The sequence below is a fragment of the Schistocerca cancellata genome, chromosome 11 (genome assembly GCF_023864275.1).
Source record: "Schistocerca cancellata isolate TAMUIC-IGC-003103 chromosome 11, iqSchCanc2.1, whole genome shotgun sequence".
NCBI classification, from domain to species: domain Eukaryota; kingdom Metazoa; phylum Arthropoda; class Insecta; order Orthoptera; family Acrididae; genus Schistocerca; species Schistocerca cancellata.
The window spans coordinates 29472010-29496905 of record NC_064636.1 but is presented as its reverse complement, the minus strand read 5'-3'; the positions used below and the strand labels follow the sequence as shown (position 1 = coordinate 29496905).

General features: G+C 43.7%; 1 protein-coding gene across 1 annotated transcript; it reads right to left on the bottom strand.

Moving 5' to 3' along the window:
* Window positions 1-550: 550 nt before the first annotated feature.
* On the bottom strand, window positions 551-17874 carry LOC126108863 (speckle-type POZ protein-like). Its single transcript, XM_049914227.1, has 3 exons — window positions 17309-17874; window positions 817-932; window positions 551-672 (listed from the first exon to the last, which is right to left on the bottom strand). Exons 1-3 carry the CDS (start codon window positions 17872-17874, stop codon window positions 551-553), a joined length of 804 nt encoding a protein of 267 aa, XP_049770184.1.
* Between the last annotated feature and the right edge of the window lie 7022 nt (window positions 17875-24896).

Here is a 24896-nt window from a genome sequence, read left to right as displayed (position 1 = left end):
GCATTATGTAGTGTGAATACCGCTACTAATATCTCATCGTTATTAAACACAACAGGTACGGTAGAGTAGAATGTTTGCTGAATATGGAGAAGTAAATTGAGTCTGATGTCAGGAGCGAAAATTCTGGTGATAGAACTGATATAGCGTCAATCTCGGTATGTTGCAAATTAGAATAGTCTGATGCAGCACCTTGCTGACTGGTGTGAAATACTTTTCAGCGATCAGATATTATAGAGCAGTTGTGTTTGTTCACAGTGAACTGTTGAGTTTTGCCATGTTTTGTCTGGAAGTGTACTCGAGACATTTTTCGTGAGAGAAGGATTGTCCGTTGTTACCTGAATTATTTTGCTGCTATCTGGCGTTGTCTGGGTTTTGCTACAACGTTCCTTAGAGTATGTGTGTGCTGTATGTTACTTGAAGAGGTCTGAAATTAGTGAGTCACAATGGGATTGAGTTTTTTGGATCTTTATTTAAAGAATTATGAATATTGCTGTCCCACAGATTCTTTCAGTTCCTGTTTTTTTGCACAGGGTTCGCTGGACTGGCTGCCTCATGACAGCATCTCCACCAGCCGCCTCTGGTTGCGCAGCCTGGCGAGGTCCAGCGGTGTCTCCCCACGACCAGTTGTGGCCCCCCTGTCGGCACCCGCGACGAGCAGCGCAGCCGCCACTTCTGCGTGGCCATAGTATGCCGCCCAGTGCAGCGGCGTCCACCCACCGCTAGTCCTGGCGTCCACCGCCGCCCCCGCCCCCACCAGCAGCCTCGCCGCCTCGACGTCTCCCCTGCCCGCTGCCCAGTGCAGGGCGGTCCACTCACGCCCGCCCCTCGCCCCCACGTCGGCCCCTGCGGCGATCAGCGCCCTCAGCTCCCCCACTGCCCGCTCCTCAGCCGCCTGGACCAGCCTCCTGGCCCTCTCCTCTGCAGAGAGGCTCCTGCACAAAACACACAAACTGCCACTCTCTGCTGCAAACACACAACACACAAGCACACAGAACGGGGAAAACAGCCACACGAGGAAACAACTGTTGCGGATACAAATCTGTCCTGAAACAAACCTACCGTATTCCCCCTTCCACAGTACAAAGCGGTGCGCATTTGTGTATATGTATTAAATTACAGCAAATCTGTTCTCTCCCCCTCATAAGAAAATCTTCATTCATCGTCCATTACAAATAGCATTATACAACCTCTGAAAGAATTTCATTGTGACATTTTGTCACACTCATTCCTGCAAGTCAGCTCCTTCGCTCTCGGGACGCAACACCTAACCAGTCGCTCACCTCCACCACAGGACAGGCTTCTTGCAGCTGACACTGGTCTCTGTCTGCAGCTTCACTGCCAGACGTCACACCCAAGAAGAATCCCGTCTCCTGGTTTTCAAACACACATTCCTGGTACGCAGGCAAAAAAATTTCACTGCAGTTAACGGCAGTTTTCTGCATTCAGCCTCACCAAACACTGAAACTCTCTCACACACAGACAACAATTTATTCAAAACATGTGAGAGATAAACACCAAATCGGCAACACCACCCCTATAGAAAAAACTGTGTGTGTGTGACATTTTATGGCCTCATAGCATACGCACATGTATTTAACAAGTACTGCCATGCTCAAAATCATCTAAACGACCTCAGTTGTCGTCCATCTTCATGTTTTTGCGGCGTAAGGACTGTTCCATAAAGTTTCTGGCGTGCAGCCGCATGAATTCAGTGGTTCGGTCCTCGGGTTTAAAAGGACGGACCAAGTGCGGCAGCGTCAGTCACCTCGGCTCGCTCTGGAGATGGCGGGACGGTGTTCGGCCGAAATATTACGAGAAGAGGCTGAGTTTATGCGGCTGCACGCCAGAAACTTTACGGAACGATCTGAATTGTGTTTCGCCTGATTTGTAATCAGTCCTCATAACATTGTTCCTCTGCTCTGTTTTCGGTACAGTCTTTGCCTGTACAAAATGTTCACTGCATGAGGCCACAAGAGAAAACTGCTCTGTGTGGTTATCGGCTTACGTGCAAACTGACACTTCGATGATGCAAATACCAGGAAACGTGTTATTGGACATTACACAGCCATTACGCTTGCATATTCAAACTTATTGTAATAAATGAAACCTCAGAAAGCAGCATCCTCCTTTAAATGACACGACAAAAGTTTTCTTACTGCGCTACTATCCGGGAATGCAATCTAACAAGTAAAGACGAAATATCTCAAGTATGGTTTCAGTCACAAGTAACAAACAGTGTGCAAGCTGAAACTTGAAATGATCTGCCATAAAGTATTGTGTTTCCCGGAGATTCGATAGCAGCACTTAATCGGATGGTTAACTAAGCACAATGAAACGTCAGAAATCGTCGTTTTTAACCAGCAATGAGATGACAAACTGAAACCAGGAGACGAAAGTGTTTTCCGTTATGCGCACTCAAACTCAGTACCTATCGACACTGACCTCTAGTCACGCGTAGACGTTCTACACTGATTTACTTCATTAGCAGCGAAATGTGCGGATGTCTGTATTGTAAATACAATGATGAAAATTTTCTGCCGACTAGGAATGGAACCCTAGACACATCGTTGTTGACTACATACAAAGATACCTCGACTGTACTATATTCTCTTTCACCAGTAGCTAGGGGTGGCATGTTTGAAACTGACACGACAGGACGAAAAGCTGCCCGTGTGACTTGGGACTCGAAACCAGTACCACCATTATTGTTAACAAAGTCCAGAGAATCGGTAAAATCAGAATAATTTCTCACATGTATTTTGCTGAGCTCATGCTGCAACTTAAAGCGACATGCCAGGATTCGAACCCAGGGATGTCTCTTGTGAATGTCTTTATCACTTTGCAGACAAGTGGAGACAATGAAGCAGTGGAAATGCATCATCTGAAAGTGATCAAACGTGGCGAAAAGGGAGATCCGAGTTCTAATTCCAGTCCATCGTCAATATTTTCCACGTCTCAGGCTCGAATACAGTAAGAGTCAAGTGCGCTGCGGCCTTGTACAGCAATTGGCTCATTGATTTAAAAAAAATATCGCTTAAGAAAGGTGACTGGTGACAGAGTTTCGACCTGGCGTGACTTCCGCCTCTGTCAGGGCCCAACCTGTAGCGACTCTCCTCCAGGCTACCAGAGGTGGCAGAGATGCTGCTTATGCTTGTTAAAAATGATTGCCGGATGTGAGAAACGAACCCAGACCTTCAGCATATGTAGCAAGAATCATTTCAACTTTTTTTTAACTAGCAACTATTACCACGAATTAAAATTCATGCGAGTTGCGGTATTCGAATCCACTACATGCAGACTAGAAACTCGCGCCCTTAACCCCTTTCCTTTCATTTAATTTTTTAACCATTCCGAGGTCTGGCCACGACGCCTTGCCCATACCTGTCACCGAGTCGCTGCGCTATTTTCGCGCATAATTTTTTTATTTTTTTTCATTTCTAATTTTTTTTATTTTTAGCACTTCATCTGAAAGACCGTGTTTGCACACAAACTAACTCAGCTGAGAGCGACGCCTTCCAAGCTCCGTGTTAACGATGGTTTGCTTTCCGATTTATTTCGCAACATCTTGTAACTCGCCCAATGCCTCAGTTCCCGAGGCTCCTTTGGAAAGTTGGTCTTCTGCCATCCCTGAGTAGTGCACGCGCTGGAAGCTCCGTGCTGCGATTCCTGATACAGCGGGTGACGGTGAATGTAACGCAGAACAGCAGAAATCAGTGCAGTCGCTTCTGGACAAAAGGAGTTTCGACATACGGAACGAAGTGAAATAAAGTGTACTAAAAAGTAGCATGTGTTCTGTCGTGAGGACCAGCTTTTCCTCCGAGATTCCTTCAACACAAAATAGATCGCTTCTGACCTATGTATTTCAAATTAGATTTCTGTTTCCTTAAAAATAAATAAGGCAGTAAGAAACACCGTTTAACACAAAAGAGCTTAAGGACGATACATTATGATGTTCTTGCGTTTACGCCTTTTTCTGTTCACTTTGCACACTGCTCCACGTAACTGTGTGTACTGAAGCATGTTGCGGAGTTCCTCTGGCAGTTTCCCGCCTCAGCGACGCACGCGCCGCCCCGCGGCCCGCTCGTGGCCGGCGTGCGTGCGGCGACCCACCCAGCGCCCGCCCGCCTCGCTCCCCTCTGCTGGCAGGTGGTGCGTTGTCTGTCCTCTTAGCCGGTTTACAGCATTCCTTCATTCACACGGCACGTCGCTACGATTCAAAACAATTGGAAGGCAAGGTACTGGGAGCAGAGTTCGTGTTATCGTGGCTAACAATTGTCCGATAGCTCACCAGATGTCCTTCACTTGAGCGCGTACCAACCTCGCCTGCTGTCAGGCCGTAATTCTCTCACGTGCTGCCGACCACCCAGGTGGACTGCCTCAGGTTTCGCTTCGGTTGCTACTTTCCTGTCTACTGCCCTCTACCGGGTAGTTTTCACACTCGTTGGTAGGTGAGGGGTGCCGATGTTTGTCCAGATGGCCCTCCAGCCGTAGTGCGGCTACTTTTGTACAGTCACGTTTCCGCTTTTGCTTCTCATTAATTCCACGCACATGTTCTTGACTTTTACCATGTTCGACGGCCAACTCTGGTTTGAGTATAACTGAGTTGGAATCAAAATTGTTCAAAATGATGAAAGCCATTGGAACCCAGACAGTGGGAGTAATTTCCTCTGGTAAGTGCGGCGTGAGGACAGAGTCTGTCTTCTTCCGCATGTCGTGTGTGGAACACACGAATATAGTTTCTCACTTTCTCCCAAAGTCGGCAAAATATTTAATCTCCCCCCCCCCCCGTTTCCGCCTGAGATGGTCAACGTGTCAAACTTTATCTTAAAAATATTACCAAGAGTTAGAAAATGTCTCGTAGCTGACAGAAATCTTGCTGCTGTTTCACGTGGTATGGGTAAAACATGTGCCACGCAGTTGACTTTAGAGACCATGTACATATGTGCAAAGTGTGCCCTTTGGAGGTCGTCAACTCTTCTCGCCCTATGTTCTTTGACTCCAACTGGCACGCTGGCAAGCACTTTCTTAAGAGTTTGCAGCTGCAGTACGATTTACATTAGACCTGTAGTCCAGAGCCAGAACTTGGACTGAGGTCTCGCGTGTTTTGGGGTTGTGTGATTTTATGTTGCTTATCTTCACACCTGACGCAAGTTGGTATTTGCTGGTGCCCTGCAACGCCTTCTGCGACTCGCTCTCGCCGGAGATCACCACATCCATGTCACCTGTGTACGCCCTACACACGATATTATGGCGACATGTGTGTGTGTGTCTGCGCATGCGTGCAGCCCTCGCAGCTGTTTCTGCAGAGCGGCTAGCAGGGCCTCAGCGGCAGTGGCGAACGAGGCCCTCCACACAGGACCACCTCTCGGCGCACACAACTCTTGAGTGCGAGCTGCCTGGTCACCTGACCACTGATCATGATTTACAAAGTGCAGTTCTTCGAAACTCTACCAGTGATGTCGGCGATGGATTGTTTTCAGAAGGCACCGGTGGCTCACCCTGTCGAAAGCCTTCTCGAAATCGAGCTGCATTACAGCCAGCTGAAGCCTGGGAACACGTGCCGTGCATATTCACAGACAGTGTGTGGTATAAGGAGGAAACCATAATTTCTAAAAGGGTACACATTAACAGTTTCTTGAATCATTGACCTTTGGATCAACTGGGTAGTAAACTGAAATTGTGATGAGCCTTAAGGTGGCGGCGGTACGACTTGCTCGATGGTTTTCGATCTGGAAGCCTGTAACTCTGTAAGAGCAGGTGTAGGCAGCAGACAGAATGGCTACTTGGCTGGTCGCGCGACCAGGACCTGCGGCTAGCGCAGCGTTCCCCAGTCAAAGCAGCCGGGTCTCCATTCAGCTGGCGCTACTACTGCGCTCCCACTGCGGTACACTTCGCCAATAGAGAGACTCAGTAGCGTTAAAATATGAGATTACTTACATGTTCTGCGCGGAATGGTCTTTCTGGAATCAAGGAACAAATTTGACACCTCTGTGTTCAACCTGAAGTGAGAATCTGTCATGTTATTTATCGGAAGTGACAACAAAATATCAACTGAATTGACCAAATCAATGATCACGTGGTTGCCAAATGAATTCTGTGACTTTGCCAATTCTGCGTTACATTAGCGAGACGGAGAATACGTTGGCTCAGCTGATGCTATGATCACTGGCGATTTTGCCTCGTGAAGACGCGAAGACACTGTCTGCTGCAGTACTGACCAGGGGCCACAATACGTGAAGCGTTTCCCAGAGTTTCATTTGCATTTCTCTAACTTATATTTTGATCCAAAGCACTGTTACGAATAATATCCAGACTCACCGACGGCAAATGTAACGTCTTACATAGAGAGCAGAGGTGATTATTCGGATAGTCGTACTCTTCAGTAGCTATTGTATCTATTTCTGTTTTTTGTGCCTTACATGTGCTGTAGAGATGCAGCTCATTCACCATGAGTGATTCGCTTTTTTAGCACCACCTGACACTATTTACATTATGACTCAATAACTTTATTTTTAATATTATTCACTTAAAGCGGTTTTCCTTGCAGATACGTACATTGGCATCACCAAAAGACAGTGTAACACCGATTACAAAAGATTTTTCATAAGGTTCGAATAACACACTGTTTCCAATCAGAAAAGCAAACAAGACAAGAAAATCTTATCAATGACCAAAGAGAAAGCATTCAAAACGCTGTTAAGGAAAATGAAACAATCGAATGAATACAGTACAAGTTCGATAACGGTAGATAATGTGGGAGACTACATTCCTGATGATAACGCATTTCTTATATTTAGCTAGCGTGTTCAATAAACCAACAAAACAACCAATGAGGTATACGCTGTACGAACACAAAGGAATTGCAACTTACTAAGCTAACCTTACAAGAAAAATATACTACAATAAAACAATGTTCCCATAGCACAAACGCCCATAAATAGTCATGAGTTGGCGAGATATTGTGCCTTCCTGTGCAAAAACAGGCTGTGACCAAGTGCAGCCCACAGTCACAATGAAGTTGCGTTGCAGAACTGCCACGGAAGTATGTGTGGAAAAGTAGCAGTGTGTGCAGGCATATAACGAAATCAAGTTAACAGGTTATTCAGTGCCCCAACTAAATCTCTACACTTTTTTCTGCATAAAAATTATCTCTGTACAAGACGAAACAGCAGCAACTACGTTTTCAAATCGTCAAGTTTTCACTACAGTACACTGAATCAAGACAGGAAAAAAAAGTTTTCTAAGGACTTTTTAACTGCTTGTGGATCTACCTGAGGGTAACTCTTCCACACAAGAAATAAAAAAAATCTTTCCAGCGAGACTTCAGCCTACATCTACCACAGTCACCCTTTTGGTGGGTTAACGCTTCACCCCTGAGCTATCGCATCAACCATCTCATGTAGCTCTCTCCTTGACCCCGTCGGTGTAAAAGGTTAAAGTGGTTTTAGTTTGAGGTTGAAACGAGCTTTCTGGACTCGGAAACATAAATCTTCTAATCTATACCATCGATGACAACGACAGGAAAATATCAGGTGGATGTGTCAGGACGATTCTCTGCCACTCCAGGAACCAAGTCGGAGTTCACAGTGCTGAAATGAAATCAGTCGGAAATTTGAGGGAAGGAAAAATAGGATGACTGCAGGAACAATTAGAAAAAATCGAAAAGAAAAGGAACATAAGAAGGATGCGTTCAGCACATGGAAAAGGCCGCAACAACCTTCAGTGAAATTAAATGCAAGGATGACTACACAAAGAGTTCGAAAGGAATCCCAGTGTTAAACGGGCAGGAGAGGGCAGATGCCAGAAGACAGTGCGTTAAAGACCTCTGTGAGTGGGAGGAACTAACAGATAACGTGACAGAAGAAGAGATGGAAGCCGAATTGGAAAACGTGTGGGACTGGCCATTACACTCATAATTTCACAAAGCTCTGGAAAACTTGGACACAAACAAGGTGGAACGGTTAGTTAACATTCCCTCGGAACTTACATGATCATTTGGGAAGGTGAAAATCAAATGACAATTCAAGTTTGTCTGTAGGATCCATGAGACAGGAGTCATAACAACAGACTGCCAGAAACACACCATCCAAACACTACAGAGGCGAGCAAGGGTCGATATTGCGACAGCTTTCACCCAGTGAGCTAAACATGAATCCAAATTACTAACAAGAATAATTATAACACGCAGAAGAATCGAAGATAAAACTGAGGGTCTGTTCGAGCACACTAAATTTGGAGTAAAGGATCGAGAGAGGCCTATCAGACCTTCGACCTGATTGTGGAAGGAATGTGTAAGAAAAATGCAGATCTTTATTGGATTTGTAGATCTTTATATGACATTTGACAATGTGAAATAGTGAAAGTGTACGAAACTTTAAAAAAAATAGGTATAAGACGTAGGGAAGAGCAGAAAACACAGAATATGTACAATAATAAGGAAGGATTGGTGCTTTGATTAAGAAACGTGAAAGATAGCGATGATGATAGTCTCCGCAAATATTCAGTCTGAACACTAAAGAATCGTTGGTGGAACTGAAGAAACTTCCAGGAATTTAATTAAAACTGAGGGTAAAAAGCATTTCATTGATAAAATTTCCTGGCGATATTTCTTTCACTGAAAGTGAGAAAGAATCACTGGAGTTGGTGAATGTAATAAATAGTCGAATGATCACTGAATTAGGATTAATGAACAGAAGAAAGAGGAAAATATTGGGGAGTGGCGGAAATAACATTGATGGCAAAGTTTACATCAGAATTAAGGACCACGAAGCTTACAAATTGCAGGGATTCTGCTATGTGCGAAGCGTATTTACACTTACGGACAAGGCGAGGTTGTTATAAAAAGTCATCTAGCACACGAAAACAGGACATTCCTCCCAAAACAAGGCTACTGGTACAAAAGATAGTCCTTAACTGGGGAAGAAACCTCTGAATGTATGTTTGTAACAAAGTACTGTATGAAAATGAATCGTGGATTACGGGAAAAAACGAGAAGGAAATCGAAGCATCCTAAATGCGGTGCTATTGGAGGATGTTGAAATTAGGTGAACTCATACCAGAGGAACCCTGAAACGTCCCTCCAGAATAGGTGAGGATAACAATATGTGGTAAACCGTGACATGTACAAGGGTCAGCGTAATAGGTTGCATGTGAAGTCATCAGAGGTCAACTGCCATGGTGCTAGAGGTAGCTGTAGAGGGTAAAACCTGTAGGGCAGGACAGAGATAGGAGCGCACAGCACAAGTAAGTGTGGACTCTGGGCGGTCACAGCACTCTAAACTTGTTGGTCAGACAGACAGAAACATGGTCAACAGCAGGCAGAGTTTCTGCTTCGCATGTGTGTTGTTACTGGGACTGGCTGTTACTCCGCACTGCGGCGGGTCGACCAAAGTCGTCCACACCCTGACGAGCTGACGCTCTGCCGACATTTGCTTCTCTTTGCTGCTTGACGAGCATACTTGTTGTTATTAGCGGAAATTTTATGGCAAATAATTGTTTTTCTTTTTGTCCTGTCTCAGTCCCGCCAACCACCCCAAATGGTCTCACAAACATGTGTTTATCTGACCCCTGCTAGACCACTCCAATATGCCAAGAGTGCTGGACGTTTACCTCTTTTGACAGAGAGAGTCACACATTCAGTGCAATCACAGTCGCTCCCTGCCACCAGATTTTCTGTGTATGACGTTGGCGTATGTGCCTGAATTATCGCTGACATTCGCTGCATGAGAATAAATCACTGAACTGTTAACAATAACTCACTATTTTCGCTACCAACCTATTCTTAATGACTCTCTCTCTCACGATACAACCTCCTATCATGTCGATACAGCCCCATTATTCATTTGACTGTATTGTTCTGATTTTAGTGCCACGTTCGCTTTGCTGACCGTCATTAACTCTAGACTCAGCATTTACACTTTGCTTTTCGGTATTTAAATCTTATCTACCACAGAATGGTCGTGTGTGTGTGTGTGTGTGTGTGTGTGTGTGTGTGTGTGTGTGTGTGTGTGTTATGGTGAGAACTTACCGCAAGTGAGAGACAGTGGCGTCATCAGGTGCAGGAGTCGTGGGCGGTGCAGCAGCAGCAGCAGCAGCAGCAGGAGTCTGGCGGGTTGTGCCGGCAGTGGTGGCGGCGGCGGTGGCGGTGGTGGTGACGGCGGTGGCGGTGGTGGTGGCGGCGGTGGTGGTGGTGGTGGTGGTGGTGGTGGTGGCGGAGGTGGTGGCGGCAGTGGTGGCGGGCCTCAGCTGTGCAGCGGCTGGTGGGCTGCACACACACACAGAGAGAGAGAGAGGCACAGTGTGAGCAGGCGTGTCCTCGTGGGGTCCTGGGGACGGCCCACTGCAGCGCACACACACACTCATACACGCCGACAACAGGAGTAGCGGTCCAGTAAATACAAATGAATTACCAGTGCGGTAATCACATTCATTTGCACCACCTGAGTTCCCCACAGCAGTTGCTGACCATACCACACAACAGGAAGTTCAAAATCAAGCAGGAAGAAAATGTACATACAGTGCCTGACACCTACACGAAACTTAATTACAGAGCCACTGTGCGGGCCAGCTCTGGTACTATCGTTCTCAAAAGTATCCGAATGATCTGAACTGGATTGTGCCTGTTTGTACGTGACCCACATAACTTAACTACCTCGCATTTCATGTGCACCCTTTTAGATATTGTCGTTTTACTATACATAATAAACGTCGTAGGACTGGTTGGGTACCAATCCCTGAAGTCTGGCATCTGAGACCAGTAGAGACTAAAGTATGTGCTTCAGGTAGAGGCATTTGTACGTCTGCCTGTCTTTGTAGCTGTTGTAATGGTAACAGACAGTCAAATGTTAAGGACAGGTGGCAGTTCCAAAATTTGAAAAATATCGTGATTAACACTTTGAGCTACTTCTCAATTTCCTTATTTAACAACCACTTTTGAAATATGTATGACTTGTAGGACAGCAGCTCCAGAAAAAATTTCAAGACATCTGGCTTACCATGCGCAGTCATTACTGAACAGTCCTCTGTGGGACTTGCGCAGCTGGCTCTGTCCACACCGCTCCCTGTGTGAGAGACCCCCTGCTCTGTGTGGCGGAATTACACTCTCTGTTCTGTGATATTTGTATGACTGCTTCAGCGCCTCAGCGTCTCTGGCCATCAACAAGGTTAAGGAGGAAGGTCGTGGTGTATATTTGGTGTATAAGACAGACCTGGAAGAATTGGAAGGTTCCAGCTGCATTATATCGTTCCCAGATAGAGAATCCGGTGAATTGCAAGAGGTACGCACGAGCAGACGTAGGGTCAGTTAGTTATGGTGGTGAACAAACTGAAAAGAACTGTTAGGAGCAATCAATGTGCAGATAAATGGGATACTGAAGAGCTGACGAATGGAATGGGTTCTTCAACTTCTGTGAGACTGTAGATAACACGATAATGAATGTCTCAGCTGGAATTTCAGCAGCTGGTGTCACTGACAACGCGAAACACGAAAATTGAACAGAGAAATGTTGGAGCAAGGAAGGCAACTCTGAAGAAATCTGAGCAAACGAAAAAAATACATAAAATGATTGATGAAAGACAGAAGTACTAAAATAGTCACGGAAAGCCAGGAATAAAGTATTACAGGTCGCTAAAGAATGTAATTCTAAGTTCGACGGACGATGAAGTAGAATGACTGCAATAAGTTTCAGGTAAATAAATAAAAAGTGATCGTAGGATGCACACATTCAGCACATAGAAAAGCCTAAAGATACTTCAGTGAAATTAAATGCAAGGATGACAACACCAATACCCATCCTTCCAGATGTCAGACTCTCAGATCAGTGCCAAAAGCTGTTATGTCGATGGAGTATGAACCGAAACAGGGCACGTGTAAACGGTAGTTAAATCACGAGAGCTACTGAGCACGGAAAGAGCGCATCGGTGAGTAACTGCATCCTAGATCTCGCGTGGATGAGAAGGTATAACGTTCAAATACCACTAGTGACAACCGTGTTGGCGCGAAGCTGTTACATGGGACAACATTTTCCTGACATGTACAAAGACTTTCCGGAGTTTGTAGCAATGTTCTTCTGACAGTCTGCTTCTTTTGCTTCGTTAGTTGAACATCATGTACTTATCATTGATCTTATTATGTTGTCTATTATTGATTATTGTTATTGCTGTTATTTCCACGTGTGCGGTGCAACTGTTTCTTTATTTTTCTGTTCTGGTTGTATATTCTGTGAAACTACTAAAGCACTCTACAGCTTTACTGCTTTCAGTGAAATGAACCGAAAGCGGACTACCAAGAGAACATTGCTGTGAACTCCAAACAGCCGTTTTACATGTCATGAGCACGTCCAGTATTAGAATCAGAATATAAGAGAGCTTTGGAAGGCTTAAGATCCAATAAGGCAGATCATATAGATAAAATTCCATCATAATTTCTAAAATCATTCTGAGAAATGGCAACAAAACGACTATTCACGTTGGTGCATAGAATGTATGTGTCTTAGGACTTCGGAAAAATACCATCAACCCAATACAAAGACTGTTAGAGCTGACAAGTGCGAGAATTACCGCACAATCAGCTCAGCAGCTCATGCATCCAAGTTCCTGACGAGAACAGTATACAGAAGAATGGAAAAGAAAATTGAGGATGTGCTAGACGACAATTAATTTGGCTTTAGAAAAGGTAGAGGCACTAGAGAGGCAATTTTGACATTGTGGTTGATAATGGAAGCAAGACTAAAGAAAAATCAAGACACGCTCATAGGATTTGATGACTTGGACAAAGTCTTCGACATTGTAAAGTGGTGCAAGGTGTTAGAAATTCTGAGAAAAATAGCGCTAAGCTATAGCTAGAGATGTGTGGTATACAATATGTACAAGAGCCAAGAAGGAATAATAAGAGTGAACGACCAAGAACAAAGTGCTTGGATTAAAAAGAGTGTAAGGTGGGGATGTAGTCTTCCACCCTACTGTTCAATCTGTACAAAGAAGAAGCAATGAAATAAAGGAAAGGATTAGGAGTGAAATTAAAATTCAAGACGAAAGGATATCAAGGATATGATATGCTGCTGACATTCCTATCCTGAGTGAAACTGAATTAGCATCAGGATTGATGGTCATGAAGCAGATGAAGTTAAAGAATTCTGCTACCTGGGCAGCAAAATAACCAAAGACGGATGGACGAAGGAGGACATCAAAAGCACACTAGCCCTGACCAAGAGAATTCTACTGATATAAAACATAGGCATTAATTTGCGAAAGAAATTTCTAAGAATGTACATATGGAGTACAGGACTGTATGGTACTGAAACATGGACTGTGGGAAAACTGGAATAGAGAATCTAAGCATTTGAGCTGTGGTGCTACTGGCGGATGTTGAAAATTATGTGGACTGACAAGGTAAGGAATGAAGTCATTCTGTGTAGAATCGGAGAGGAAAGGAATATATGGAAAACACTGACAACGTGAAGGGGCAGAACGATAGCACATCTGCTAAGAAATCGGCGAATGACTTCCATGGTAGCAGAGGGAGTTACAGAGGCCAAGGACTGCAGAGAAAGACAGAGACTGGGATACATACAGCGAATAATTGAGGACATAGGTTGCAAGTGCTACTCTCTCATGAAAAGGTTGTTGGCACAAGAGAGGAATTAGGGATGGACCGCATCAAACCAGTTAGAAGACTGATGACCCAAAAAAAAGCGCGTCGTCCCGTATAGCACTTTCACACATAATACGGTACAAATGTAGGGTCGTTTGGTTGTGAACCCATGATCTTTGATACAGGAATCTTAGGCTCTATCAACTTCCACATGAAAGCACCATACGTTACATACTCACTGTTAGGCTTGTGAAGTGCTCTGTAGTCCTGGTGTTACTTTTAATTAACGTTTATTATCGACCTGCAACTTTTGGTACTGATCTGTCTGACATCTGCAGGTTTGGGTGTAAGAGGTTAGAAAAGAATTCCGCTGCTAAGTGCAGGGGGAGGGGGGGGGGGGAAGAAAGAGAGAGAGAGGGGGGGGGAGCGGGCGGGAGAGAAAGGAATGGCTGACAAAAGTACACTGAGAACCTCCATGAGGAGAGGGACTATTGGATGACATGATGGAAGGGAAACTGAAAGTCGAGCTGGAAAACATAGCGGATTGGCCATTAGACACAGAGTTTAATAAAGCTCTGGACGATTTGTGCAAAAACAAAGCGAATGGTTACATAACATTCACTTGCAGTTTATATGATGCTTGCAGAAGGCTGCAATGAAACAACTATTCAACTTCATCTGTAGAATCTATGGGACTATAGACATAGCAACAAATTTACAGAAAAATATCATCTACACACTCCACATGCGAGTAAGGACCACTAAATACGAACGATTTCGCACAATGAGCTAAATAGCTTATGAATCCTAATTGCTGACACGATTAATATGTACAAGAAAGTAAGTTTGGATTTAACAAAGGTGAAAGCACCAGAGAGATAGATCTAATCTTACACTTCAAAAGAGAAGCAAAGTTTAAAGAAAATCACGCAGCCTTCATTGCATTAGGCCACCTTTAAAAAGATTGACAATGTAAAGTAATGCGACATGTGTGAAATCTCAAAAAATACGAGTGAGATATAGAGTACAAGCAGATTATATAAATTACTATATGCACAATAATCAACACGGAACAGCAAAAACTGAATGAAGGAATACTGTCATTAAAAAGGTGCAAAAGAGGGACTGAATTAGTATCGCCAAGGGTTCAGTTTGAACATCAAGCAATCGTTCGCGGAATTGAATAAACTTCCAAGAATTTAATTAAAATTGAGGGTGAAGGTATTTCATTGATAAAATTCACTGGTGTTATTACCATGTTCACTGAAAGCGAGAAAGAAGTACCTGAGTGGTTGAATGCAATAAACAGTTGGATGAGCACAGAATTATGATTTAAACTAAAGAAAGACGGAAATATTGGTGAGTAACAGAAATAACATCAGTGTCAAACTTAATGTCAAAATTAGGGACCACAAAGTAAATTAATTTAAGTGATTCTGCTACCTGGGAAGCCAATTTACACTGAGGGACAGAGCGAGATTGTTATATGAAGTAATTTAACAAAGGAAAACAGATCATTCCAGGCAAAACAAGGCTACTGCTGCCAAAGATAGGCCTCAATTTTGTGATAGAATATCTGAAAATGTACATTTGGAGCACAGTATTGTATGAAAATGAATAATGGATTATGGGAGATACAGGAAGAGAAGTGACTTGGAGCATTCAAATTGGGATGCAATAAAAGGATGTTGAGAATTAGGTGAATTGATAAGAAAGGAACTGTGCAAAGTGGGGTATATCTGAAGACATCAGGGAATAACTGCCATGGTACTGGTGGAAGCAGCAGAGAGTAAAAACTGTAGACAAAGACAAAGATTGTACTACATCCAACAAATAACTGGAGACTTTGGATGAAAATGCTGCTCTGTGGTGAAGAGTTCGACCCGGCACCCCCTCTTCCCAGAAATAAATGATGGGATCTCAGCCCTCTAAGTGTGTTGACAGACAGAAATGTGATCTACACTTGGCAAAGTTTCTGCTTTGCATGTCTGTTGTTACTTTGACTACCTGTTACATCAAAATAGAGTGGTACAAACATGTTGGTCCAAACCCTGAGGAGCTTAGGCATAAGAGACCACCACTGCCGACTATTGATTTTGTTTTGATTCTTGAACAGAGTAATTCTTGTTACTTGGACAAGTTTAATCCAGGGGTCTAGGATCCTTTCTCCTCTTTTGTTTGTACCAACGACCCTAAATTGTTTCATAAATAAATCTGTCTTTACTCGTCCCCTGCTACTGCATTCCAATACACCATGATTTTTAGATGTTTATCTCTCTTTAAATATAGTGTTACGCATCATGTGCTCTCATAATCCCTCTCTGTGTCTGGGTTTTCTATGTGTGAAGTCGTCTTACATGCCAGAGTTATTGTTGGATTGGTTTACTGGTTCTGATGGGCATATATCACTGAAATGTTCACAACAGATCACTTTTTTCCCTACCAACCCATTTTTAATTGACCTTTCTTGCATAATACAACTTCCTCATTCTGTGGATACTGCCCCATTATTCATCTGACCATATGTTATGATTTTCTTTCCATTTCATTTTCCTGACCGTGTGACATTACAGCCTTTATCACTGCGATTTTTAACATGTAAAAGTTTTTTTTTCTGTATTCGCGTCAGTATGTGCGAACTTTTAACATATACCAATGAATGTTGTAACCAGATATCTTTGTCGCGCTCCTGAAAAGCGCACAATATCACGATAGCTATAAACTGTTATACGCTGCTATCGATCAGTAAAAAAAACACTGGAGCACCGATGCTTACTTGAACAGGTTTTCTGATCATCTTCCATACAAGACCTGACAGCGAACCATTATTCTGTCATATAATGTTCCTTTAGAGCAATTCAAAAGCTTCCATGTACTGCCTGGATTTGGAGAGAACAAAGAATTATGTTGGGGAGGTTACTGGCATATGACTTGCATGAAGAAAGAAAGTGACAGAGAACAAAGCTGTAGTACTGAGGTGTGAACAGCGATTACTCTGATATTCTCCTTTACTACACGAAGAAAATTCCGCAGATCAACACCAGCTGTCGAAAACTGTAAATATGTTGCCACCCTCCTCAAACCGTTGTGCAGTACACTTCCTTGCTCCAGGTGTCGGCCAGAAGTGACGTACTTGGTCGTCATCTTCATGCAGCGTGACACTATTCAGAGGTGTCTCATTGTCATCAGCCACAGAGGCACTGAACAACTTTAAACGCTGCTTTATGCGGACAGCCTTACAGCGACCCTAAGGGCTGCCGGCTACAAACTACACACATCTCTGTGTTTGAGGCCGGGTTGGGCAATACAGCTTTGTGTGCACAGCAGAATGCGTCATGCTGCGCTCACACGGTGAATGTATCCTATTCTCCTGACACTTGATGCCGAAACCTAAAGAACAACTTTTCATACACGTGTAGTTCGACAGATAAATGTCTACAAATTGGTTCTTTGATGATTTTTGCTAGAAAACATACCTGCTAATGAAGTGGACTCAGCTTAGGGATTCAGCTAACCTGCTACAAGAGGACAATGATAGCATCGTGAGCTAGCAGGAAATGACGGTCTATGATTGCGTATCTTACAGCAGTGACACACCTAAGGAAACTCAGTGACAAAAATTATAGTCTTACAAATACACACACACACACACACACCCACACACACAGACACATCGAGAACTGAGGGACACGAATGAGTTGGTTGTCTCACACTTACCTGCTTTGTGGTGGTGGATCGTACAGCAACCGGCTCACTTCGATCAAGTCTTTTGGTTGATGAAGCATCGCATCTGCCCACCCCTGAGTGGCCATCACCTCGTGGGTGCGTGCCTTAATAAATTCGATGGCGGCTCGCCTGAGGTCACTGCAGGAGTGGCGGACTGCGAGGACGGCTGCGGCTGCCGCGGTCTCGACGGTCAGCTGAGCGGCCACCTGCCGCTCGCACTCCGCCTTCAGCCGCGACACCCCGTATTTATCCGCTGCGGCCAGCAGCTGGGGGGCCGCGCCGGGCCGCTGGGGGGCCCGCAGGGTGTACAGGTAGGAGACGAGCTGCCTGAGCACCGGGCCCCCCACGTCGGCAATCCTCACCGCGCCGCTGCTGGCCTCGAGGGTGTCGTGGGCGAACATGGCGGCGAACACAGGGCTCCTGTCCGCCAGGACGGCCCTGTGCGCCACCAGCCGAGTGTCGCCCGCCTCGAGTATCACCACGGCGTCGTCCCCGGCGTCCAGCAGGTCCCCCAGGTCCACGGCCGCCGTCTCCGTGATGTCCTTAACTGCTTCCATTGTGGACGATTCTGAAACACTGCATCACCGGGCAGCCCTTTCAGCTTACAGGTGACTATCGATACTTCTGCAAGTGACAGGCACACCGGTCTCGAGTGACGGTTCCTAAAAAGTGGTCCATCACCAGCCAGTGGCAGTATCGTCATATCCTTGCTGTGTCAGACTGATGCCATTGCTGAATAGCCACAAACCTTTAATAATACGTTTCTAAATAGTTACGGTTTTCTTTCAGCACATTTTATTTGCGCGACAAGCTCCATAAGGGGGGGGGGGGACGCTTCATTTCCATAATTTTTTCTACACAGCGATTTTACTTGAACCGGCAATCGTTACAAGTGGACATCTACCAAAATACTAAGAAGTTTGTAAAGAACTATAGCAGTACTTTATTCAACGAGATATTCTCTTCACTTCTTTCCTTCAAGGAAACGACATTATTTTATGGCTGGAATCTATATTATTCGTCATTTAACCAATAATTGTGCATGTAGCCTTGCAGCAGTTGTTTCACACAGGTCTACTGCAACCTGGAGGGTGCTTCTGGGAAACATTGCCTGTGGGAAGCAGGCCTACTCAGCCTGCAACTCACTCTCAACACTTCTCAAATAGTCCAACAGGACAACATCCGACAACCACACACAGCGCGATATGTCAGAGCCAGCCGCAGAGCATATACTTTCCCTTCAACTAACACGTATACTATTATTTTGTAGCAGAAGTCACTGAACCTCCGCATTGCAGATGGTACCGATAATAGTAGATAACCACTCGATGATACAGATTCTGGACAACGAGGTCTAATTTTCGCTGAAGAATTTCTCAGTTCGTCCTTACACTGACTGTGTAGACTGTGTGCCTTAGATGCCGAGACTGGACCTTTGAATAAAATGGGATATCACTCTCTGCTTATTGGATTCACGTTGTTTCATTAGTAACAGTCGCTGAAGAATCAATTTTAAAACAGCAATTCAGAATAGTTCTGTAGAAGTGGAGAATCGACATGAGCCAGGTACCGACAATGTTCCTGCTCATCTTCTCGGTGTGGGAGCAATGAATGTGAAAGGTTGGCTCTATACTCTTATGTGTTGTACAAGTGAACGAGGGAAACTGTCCACAAATCTTAAAACAGACATTTGAATTTCCATCCATAGATAGAAGAATGACTTAAAAAGAGAGAAAGTACTGAACATTTAAGGTAGTTGTCCAGCGGAAATATTAACTTTATTTCCTCAAAAAGGTCAGGCCACATTTTAAGAAACTCAGTCTGGATTTATAAAAAAGTGCGGGGCTGGTGGTGGTTACATGGACCACACACACACACACACACACACACACACACACACACACACACACACACAAACACCTGAAAACCAAAAAAAATTTTTTTCACTTTATACATTTTTGTAGTAGTATTTATGTAGAAATAGCTCTAAATGCATTAACAAAGTTATTGATAGTATTAATAAAGCTACATCCACATCATTTTTACAAGAATGCCTACGATCACCATTGAATAAGACACAGAACCTGAAAATCAAATCTTCAAATACAGATGTACTTCATGTATACGAAATTTGAAAAGGTTTATTTTGTTAGTTATTCATAATGCCATCTTTACTTCTTTACTGGTATTAGTTTTCAACTTTATTTAACAGTGTAATTTGGACTGTCATTTTTAGCTTGACTTCACACCTGATCAGTTTGAAGCAAATTGTAAGGATGGTGTTAAAAAACTGAAATCTAATGTAGTACCCACTATATTTAGCCATCGTCCTCAAATTAAGGGACGAAAGCCACCAAAGGACAGGGGTGTGTAAAGGGAACCTGAGTGCACTTACACTACACAGACAGAGCCAGGTACTGTTTAAATATATATATGTAACTAAAGACAGACTTATCTATCTTATTCACTACTAACTTTTTATGACACTTAAATTTCTCGCGTTTTCGTTCGACAAAACATTTTTTTGTAATTATTATTAATACTATTTCTTTTCAGGTAATGAGCAAATTTGCGTACTTCCTCAAGAAGTTTTGCCGGATGTTCACAGTTATGACGTCGGATTACCTCCTGAGAATGACACTGAAACGGAACTAGAAGGTTTGAAAAGGAAAGTCCACTTGTTGCAGAAGCAACTACAGAGTGCGAATGGTAAAATTGGTACAATGGCGGCATCTGTGAAACCTTTTTTAAACGACGATCAGACCTCGGCACTGCAGAAAAAAAACTATGCGAGGGACAAAGTGCTCACCAGAAATTATTAAGAAGGCTTTGAAAATTCGATTAGCTTGTGGAAGCGTTGAATACAATCCGGTAAGAGAACTGGGACAACCATTATCAAGCGAACGAACTCTACAAAGGAAACCTGAGTCTCTGGCAATCAGTCCATGTATTTTGGAGGATTTTGTATCCGCTCTTAAAGTGAAGGTAGACACCACGAATCCTTTTGAAAGACATGTTGCAATAATGATGGATGAGATGAGTCTCACGCCAGGCCTAAATTACGACTTTTCATCGAAATTCGTAATTGGCTATCCAATACTTCCAGCTGCTAATGATTGGTATTTATGCTTGGTGGTCTAAATACGCGATGGAAACAAATAATTGGTTACCATTTCACCGGGAAATGAATTGCAGGTAAAGAACTAAAGTCTTTCCTGTCGCAATTAATTGTGAAGTGTGAAGCGATTGGTCTGATGGTAGAAGTTATTGTATCATATATGGGTGGACACAATCAAGCAGTGTGGCGTGAATGTGGTATTGTTGCTGGCCGTCATAATGAAACAAAGAATTTCTGCCAACATCCATTTTCTCCACAGCGGAATCTGTACTTCGTGCCTGACGTAGCTCATATCTTGAAGAATGTGGGGAATCACCTAACTAATTCCGACCACATTATCCTACCACGGCAAGTAATTGCAGACAATAATTTGGCGGGACCGGTAGTCTCGATTGAGCCTATCAAGAAACTGTACGAGTTTGACAAGGAGAAGAAATTAAATATTGCTTGGGATTTAAAAGATAATGTCATAAGGCCAGGGCATTATGATAAAATTAAGGTTGGTCCTACTTACGCACTTTTAAATGACAGTGTTGCAACAGTGTTACATTATGCAATAGAGGAACATGTACTTGAATATTCTGCCACATCAACAGCGTTTTTCATAGCCACAATTTTCCGTTGGTTTAAATTAATGACCTCAAGGATCAGGAAAGCTGCCATGAGTAGAACCGTTGAGGACATACACAATGATGTCGTACAGTTCCTTAAGAGTGTCATCTCGCTGTTTGAAAATTTCAAAATTGGAAACAGGGGTATCTGGAAACCTGTACAATCTGGAGTTATTCTAGCAACATTCGCAGCTACTAATGTCCAGGATTGTCTTCTGAACGAAGCAGGTTTCCAGTGTGTTCTGTTGTGCAGGCTGTCACAGGATGCTCTGGAAAACCTTTCCAGTATGGTTCGAGCCAGTAATCCTGTTCCAGATTGTCTCAGTTTCAAGATGATACTGCGGCTTATTGCTGTGTCACAGTACTTTCGTCCCAGTCGCCGTGGAAGTTATCAGACAGAAGATGGTGAATTTCTTGTCGACTACTTGGAACACAGACGGACGTACGACGAGGCAGAAGGCACAGACGATGCAGGCTTGCTTGCAAGTGCGAATTCAGACGTAAGCGATGTTGAAGAAGTGCCACCTGAGGAAGCACAGTCTCTACATTATTTAGCGGGCAGAACAACAAAGCAAGTGCAGAAGAAGTATTTGCTTTGTGAAGCGTGCCGAGAATCACTTTCACCAAAAGAGAAGTCTGAATGTGAAGCAGTACGAAGACTCACTGAACTAAAAAATTATACAGCTCAAGACAGCTTGGAATGCATTTCCCAAGAAATATTTCGCATTATTGAGATGACAGATAAAGTCTTTCGTGTGGATGAAAAACTGTTCCTGGAAGCTAAATTATCCCTCCAAGCACTGGAGGCAGTTGCACAGAAGTCATTCGAGGAACTCATTCAGAATATTCCTTCTTCTCACGGTGTTGTGGACAGAGCTGTAGATGAATTTTTGAAGACTCGAATTTACATTCTTCTGAGGAAATATAACTGCCAGATACAGAAGGAAGCCACAGCAAAGTGCGGTAGTAGAAGTATTGGTATGAGAAATGCAGCAAAGGTATTTTAAGAAGAAGAAATTTATTGTCTTTCACATGTATTAGCTAAATTGATGCACCGGTAATTTGTAATTTTGTGTTTTTTTATTTTTAATTACAAATAACTACCATCATTTGTAACAAACAAGCATTAAAAAAGGAAATATGCAAATCGAAGTATGCATTTGTAATTTAATATGTACTGTAAGTCATGTGTGTACCTCAAAGACCTTGACTGGACTCTATCGTTTAAGCATGTAATACTTTTCACAAAGGTCAGCGTGAGAAAAAAATTACTGCTTGCTATATTTATAAGCGTCTACATCTCACCAGGGAACCTCCCCATCGCACCCCCCTCAGATTTAGTTATAATTTGGCACAGTGGATAGGCCTTGAAAAACTGAACACAGATCAATCGAGAAAACAGGAAGAAGTTGTGTGGAACTATGAAAAAAATAAGCAAAATATACAAACTGAGTAGTCCATGGGCAAGGTTGGCAACAGCAAGGATAATGCGAACCCACGAGCGCCGTGGTCCTGTGGTTAGCGTGAGGAGCTGCGGAACGAGAGGTTCTTAGTTCAAGTCTTCCCTCGAGTGAAAAGTTTACTTTCTTTATTTTCGCAAAGTTATGATCTGTCCGTTCGTTCATTCACGTCTCTGTTCACTGTAATAAGTTTAGTGTCTGTGTGTTGCGACCGCACCTCAAAACCGTGCGATTAGTAGACGAAAGGACGTGCCTCTCCAATCGGAACCGAAAACATTTGATCGCAAGGTCATAGGTCAACCGATTCCTCCACAGGAAAACACGTCTGATATATTCTATACGACACTGGTGACTGCATGTGCGTCACGTGACAGGAATATGTTGTCGACCCACCTAACTTGTACACTTGGCGAATGGGTAGAAAGATTCTTCTACCTTGCCCGATTTAGGTTTTCATGTGGATGTGATAATCACTTCCAAAAAAGTGATGAAAACATAAGAGTGTGTCACATAAACTGCAACAAATGAATGCAACACTTTCACAGTCGCACAGTTTTCTCTGTGCTCTGTCAAAACATATGAATTTAACGTTTTCAAATTTTTCCGTGTGTAGACCGTCAAATCCTGCACATGTCCAAGCAAAACTGAACATGTCCTGGAATTTTGGAGAGCGAAGTTGATTATGTGTGAGTGCCTGAACTCTGATAATTGTCTGAAAATAAAAAATTAAAGTTTTCACTCGAGGGAAGACTTGAACCAAGGACCTCTCCTTCCGCATCTGCTCACGCTAACCACGGGACCACTGCGCGCCTGAGCTCACGATATCCTTGATGTTGCCTATCTTGCCAATGGACTACTCAGTTTGTATATTTTGCTTATTTTTTTCATAGTTCCACACAACTTCTTCCTGTTTTTTTCGATTGATCTGTGTTCAGTTTTTCGAGGCCTATCCACTGTGCCAACTTATAACTAAATCTGAAGGGGGTGCGATGGGGAGGTTCCCTTGTCAGTGACAGAGTAGCAAATTTTCACTAATTTTGACAGTAGACGCCGAGTTATCAAGGATGTAACGATTAATTACGATAGTTATTTGTTCACTTAGCGCACTGTCGCTTTCAGGCGAATTTTACAGTTCCGTCCACAGGGCTGCCCTTGCGCAGTAGGCCTAAAATGGCGGCGGCCGGCAGGTTGGCCGTACTCTCCCGTGTACAGGGCTCCAGCGTGGCGCTGGCTGGCACGAATGCCGGACATTTGCCACGCCGGCCATTTGCCACACCGAAGATTTGCCACACTCGCCCCTTCGCCAGGTAGCGACCCCTCAGGTAAGGGACGCCCTTCCTCGCACTTCTTCTGTCCGCTTTCGAACCGCCGCCTCCACATCTTACTCGATACAACCAGGCCGTAAGGGACCTTCTTCTTCGACATCTTGGCCAAATACAGAGCTTCTTTTACGAAATCGGAATATTTATAACTTTTGGGAAACGAAAGCAATACCGAGGATAATGTCAGTATGTAATTACTTCTGCCAAGTATAAATACAGATCCCTCTGCCTGTACGGTAGCTTCCTTTCACGCTTACTGATCGCGATGGAAACAGTCCATCGGCAGGGGAGCAACAAGAAAGGAACGATGTAAAGAGGATGCGAATTTATGCTAATCATTTCTTTTTGATCACTGCATTTGTGCCTACTTTAATTATTACAACTGCACGCCCAAAAGACAACAAGTAAAGAAGAAATGGGTATGTGAATGTGGGAAAAGAAGAACGACATACTCCATATTAATTTACTGTCTAAAACGCGATATCCCTTGCGGTGAAACATTAATTAATAAAGTGTAGGGGGCCAAAGTTCAAAACATGACTGAAAATACGTTCACTAAATACAGATAAGAACATCTATGATTGACATGTCATCCAAAGCCGACGTACATTTTTAAAATGTTAGAAATAGGGAAATGAGCCGGCCGGTGTGGCCGAGCGGTTCTAGGCGCTACAGTCTGGAACCGCGAGACCGCTACGGTCGCAGGTTCGAATCCTGCCTCGGGCATGGATGTGTGCGATGTCCTCAGGTTGGTTAGGTTTAAGTAGTTCTAAGTTCTAGGGGACTGATGACCTCAGATGTTAAGTCCCATAGTGCTCAGAGCCATTTGAACCATTTTTGAAGGAAATGAAGTAATACAGAACGCTATGCTTGTAACGTACATTGTTGTTCTACATTCTTTAGCTCTGGTATTTACAGGGTCACAAAGAAAGCGTCCTAGCTTTTCGAGGGAAAAGCTGTAACGGTAATGACCCCCACTACAACAGAAACAAGAAGCACAACTTAAGGAAAAATAATGTAATGTGCGTTCCAGCTCACAAGCGACATTGAAGCAGGTAGTTCCTGTGA